General features: G+C 42.1%; 1 protein-coding gene across 1 annotated transcript in view; it reads right to left on the reverse strand.

Annotated features, from left to right (window-relative positions):
• The window catches only part of RPGRIP1 (RPGR interacting protein 1), a 75209-nt gene that overhangs the window by 21182 nt on the left and 49073 nt on the right, over nucleotides 1-4954 (reverse strand). Inside the window, exons 19-20 of the mRNA XM_012813535.1 lie at nucleotides 3481-3506; nucleotides 1860-1977 (exon numbers count right to left, since the gene is read on the reverse strand). Of these exons, the coding sequence (XP_012668989.1) occupies nucleotides 1860-1977; nucleotides 3481-3506 (144 nt within the window). The remainder of the gene's footprint in view (nucleotides 1-1859; nucleotides 1978-3480; nucleotides 3507-4954) is intronic.

Consider the following 4954-nt stretch of genomic DNA (forward strand, 5'->3'; position numbering starts at 1 on the left):
AAAAAAAAAAAAATTTCCTTGTCAGGGGTAGTCACCCACTCCTGTAATCCCAGCCCTTTGGGAGGCCAAGGTGGGAGGATCACTTGAGACCAGGAATTCAAGACCAGCCTGGAAAACAGAGAGAGATCCTGTCAATACAAAAAATAAAAAAAAAACCAGATGTGGTCGTGCATGCTCTTTCCCAGCTATTTGGGAGGCTAAGGCAGGAGGATTACTTCAGCCCAGGGTTCAAAGCTGCAGTGAGGCATGATCACACAATTGCCCAGAGCAAGACCCTGTCTCTAAAAAAACAAAAAAAAAAATTTTTTTTGTTCATCAGCTGGCTGCTTTTGGGGTTGACTTGAGAGGTGGTATTGTTTAGGAAAACTGAGTCAAGTTCCAGCCATTTTCACTATCTAACTCTAATCTTGGACACATCATTTCATCTTCTTTACCTTGATAAAATCTAAGGTGTTTTTGTCTAATTCTAACATTCTGTAGCTTTAATCTCTTTGTTTTACAAGCATTTCTCAAGATGTTAACTACATAATGTCTACAAAAAGATCTATCTATATAAAAGGTCAGAAGAGAAACTTAACTATTTGTTATATATATATATGTATACAATTTTTTTTTTTTTTTTGGAGACGGAGTCTCACTACATTGCCCTCAGTAGAGTGCCATGGCATTACAGCTCACAGCAACCTCAAACTCTTGGGCATAAGCTATTCTCTTGCCTCAGCCTCCCAAGTAGCTGGGACTACAGGTGCCCGCCACAATGCCTGGCTATTTTTTGGTCGTAGTTGTCTTTGTTATTTGGCAGGCCCTAGCTGGGTTAAAACCTGCCAGCTCCGGGTATGTGGCTGGTGCTCTAGCTGGCGAGCTTCAGGCACCGAGCCCTAACTATTTGTTATATTAAATGTATAAGTCAGGCGGCGCCTGTAGCTCAGTGGGTAGGGCACTGGCCACATACACCAGATTGGTGGGTTCAAACTGGGCCAGGGCCAGCTAAAGCAACCATGACAACTGCAACAGAAAAATAGTTGGACATTGTGGCCTGTAGTCCCAGCTACTTGGCAAGTTGAGGCAAGAGAATTGTTTAAGCCAAAGAGTTTGAGGTTTCTGTGAGCTGTGACACCACTGCACTCTACTGATTGTGACATAGTGAGACTCTGTCTCAAAAAAACAAAAACAAAAAACCAAAGAAACTGAATGGTATCTCTGAGCCCAGGAAGAAATGGTTCCCCTTTTCCAGCCTCTGCCTCCCAGTGTCAGTTGCTCTTCTTAGATGGATTTGTTTTGTTTTGTTTTTTTCTTGAGATAGAGTCTCAAGCTGTCGCCCTGGGTAGAGTGCCGTCATAGCTCACAGCAACCTCCAACTCTTGGCTCAAGCAATCCTCTTGCCTCAGTTTTTTTCTATTTTAATAGAAACAGGGTCTGGCTTTTTCTAAGGGTCTTGGCTCCCACTCATGAGCTCAAGCTATCCACCCGCCTCAGCCTCCCAGAGTGCTAGGATTATAGGCATGAGCCACCTCTCCTGGCCTTCTTAGGTGGATTTAAAGACAGGGGGCATATCATTCAGTCTGGGCATGAATCCCAGTACACAGTGAAGGATGTGGGAGTAAGAAAAGGTAAGCAAGGGATCCAGATAAGAGAGAGAAGGGTTGAGGCAAGTCAGCATTTACACCAATCAAGAAAGTTACCCTTTATGTGATAGTATTAACAGACTCTCATTCACGCAAAATGTAAATTTAACCATAACTTCCATTTATCATCAGATTCATTAAAATTGGACTTGAACTTCACATGTGTGGCCACTAAGCACACTGTCATTATTTATAGTTTTGTCTCACATGCACTCATTACTCTAGTGTACTTACTGCCTTAGGAGAGTTCTGAAACACAGGTGTCACTATGTCGTCACTGTCTGTAGTTTGTGCTTCACTGCCCTCAGAAGCTCGTTCACAGGATACTTTACCTGCCAGAGGAGAGGCTGGAGTTACAGAAGTATTTCAAAGTACTCTATCTAGCCTAAGAAAAGACCCAGTACCCATATCTTCAATCCACTATCCGATCATTAGTTCTGAGTGGCTAGACTTTGGCTTCACTTACTAAGAATTAACCTTTCTTTTTCAAAGATTCACTTACTTGGAAGCTTGCTAAACATAACAGGGTTCACTTTTGGAAAAAAAAAAAAAAAGGAGGAGGAGGAGGATAGGGAAAGAAGGAAAAAGAGAAAGAAGAAAAGAAGGGAGGAAAACAGGGATGGAAGTCCTCCTGCAGGGGCTGAAGAAAATGACCAAGTGAAGGAAAAGCAGTGGGATCCCGTGTGACAGACTGCATTTTCCAAAGATGGCCTCAAACAATCTCTCCCATCCCACACGCTCTTCTCCCAACGTAACCTCAACATTCCTCCTATCGAGTGATGGGGTATATGTTCCTCACCCCTTCATTTGAAGTAGGTCTTTGTGACTGCCTCAACTGGAAGAGTGTGGGTAGGAGTGATGCTATGTGACTTCTAAGGCTAGAACACAAAAAGGCCATGCACTTGCCCCTCGCTCTCTTGGAACCCAGCCACCAAGCTGTGAGGAAGTCCAAGCAACCTGCAGGGGGCCCACTCAGAGAGGAGCTGAGACTCACAGCCCACAGCTGCTGCTGAGCTCGCAACGTGCCAGTCACTAGACTACAGTGAGCCACCCTGTAAGTGGAACCAGCTGAGCTTCCCCAACTGCTGTTATGTGGAGAGAAATGAGCTTTCCTCATGACACCTACCTAAACTGCAAGTGAGTGAGCAAAAGAAATGATTAATGTTGTTTTAAGCCACTAAGTTTGGGGGTAGATTGGTAATGGCAATAGATAACTGGAAGACAGGCTGTGCCCTCTGCAAAAGATTTCAAAGTCCTGAGACTGTCTATTCCACTGAGGTCTCAGTAGAAGGCAAGATAATCACTTAAACCCAAGAGTTTGAGGTTGCTGTGAGCTGTGACACCAAGCACTCTACTGAGGGTAAATGAAACTCTATCTCAAAAAAAAAATTTTTTTAATATTCAAAGTATTTTTATTTAAAATATTAGTAAGAAGTATGTTATAGCTTTCATAGGAAAACTATAACCCAATTTTTGCCCAAGAATATGAGGAAAGGGGAAAGAGAGGGGAGGGGAGGGGGGAGAATGGGTGGAGGGAGGGTGATTGGTGGGATCAAGCCTATGGTTCATCCTATAAGGGTACATGTGAATCTCTCTAAATGTGGAATATAAATGTCTTAACACAATAACTAAGAAAATGACATGAAGGCTATGTTAACCAGTTCGATGAAAGTATTTCAAATTGTATACAGAAATAGTACACTGCACCCCATGATAGTATTAATGTACACAGCTATGATTTAATTTAAAAAAAAAGAGGTAAGTGAAAAGTATGTTATATTACTGTGAAATTTTAAAATATTTCTCATTTATAATACATGTCTTAGGATGCTTTTTGTTGTTTTGTCTGTTCTATTTTTTCTGCTTCAGATGAACCTTACTCTGTTTTTGGTGCTCAAAGCCATCATAGAGGTCAACTTCAGTGTTCTTTTATCTGACCACTCAGTTTAGAAATTAAAATCACAAAAGATCCCTATTTTTAGGAAGTGTTTTTCAAAAAAAACTTTCAGTTGCCTTAAGACCCTGGTCTCAAACTTTAGTGATCATCAGAATGTTGTTTTTTCTTTTTTTGAGACAGAGCCTCAAGCTGTCCCCCTGGGTAGAGTGCCATAGCATCACAGCTCACAGCAACCTCCAACTCCTGGGTTCAGGTGAGTCTCCTGCCTCAGCCTCCCAAGTAGCTGAGACCACAGGCGCCCGCCACCACGCCCGGCTATTTTTTGGTTGCAGCCATTATTGTTGTTTGGCGGGCCTGGGCTGGATTCGAACCCGCCACCTTAGGTGTATGTGGCTGGCGCCTTAGCCACTTGAGCCACAGGCGCCGAGCCATCAGAATGGTTTTTTTAAATTATTATTATTATTTATTTTTATTTATTATTAATAAATAATAATTCATTTATTATTTTTATTTATTTGCAGTTTTTGGTCAGGGCCGGGTTTGAACCCACCACCTCCAGTGTATGGGGCTGGCACCCTACTCCTTTGAGCCACAAGCGCCTCCCTATTTATTTATTTGAGAGATGGGGCTGGCTCTGTCACCCAGGCTGGAGTACAGTGGTGAGATCATAGCTCACTGTAATCTCCAACCCTAGACTCAAAACAATCCTCTTCCTCAGCCACCAAGTAGGTAGAACTATAGGAGGGCACCACCATAGCTAATTTTTCTTGTCCATCTTTTTGCACAGACAAATTCTCATTATGTTGCCCAGGCTGGTCTCAAACTTCTGGCCTGAAGGGATCCTTCCACCTCAGCCTCTTGAAGTGCTAGGATTATAGGCATGAGCCACCACATCCAGCCTATAAATCTATTTTGATGTTAAATACTACACTGTCTGAATTACTGTACCTTTATTGTAAACCTTGCAATCAAGCAGTACAAAAATTTCAACTTTATTTTTCTTTTTCAAAATTGTTTGGTTTTTTTGCATTTCTATATAACTATTAGGGAGAATTGTCAAATCCATAAACATGGCACATTTCTCCATTTATTTGAATCTCCCTTTATTTCTCTTTAGAACTTTTGCAGTTTTATTAAATTTATTCCTAAATATTTTATTATGGCTTAGCACCCATAGCTCAGTGAGTAGGGCACTGGCCATATACACCAAGGCTGGCAGGTTCAAGCCTGGCCAGGCCTGCTAAACAACAATGACAATTGCAATCAAAAAAGTAGCCAGGCATTGTAATGGGTGCCTGTAATCCCAGCTACTCAGGAGGCTGAGGCAAGAGAATCGCTTAAGCCCAAGAGTTTGAGGTTGCTATGAGCTATGATGCCATAGGACTCTACAGAGGGTGACATAGTGAGACTCTGTCTCAAAATAAGTAAAAAG

This window comes from Otolemur garnettii, unplaced genomic scaffold, assembly GCF_000181295.1.
Source record: "Otolemur garnettii isolate 467f Iridium unplaced genomic scaffold, OtoGar3 scaffold00276, whole genome shotgun sequence".
NCBI classification, from domain to species: Eukaryota; Metazoa; Chordata; class Mammalia; order Primates; family Galagidae; genus Otolemur; species Otolemur garnettii.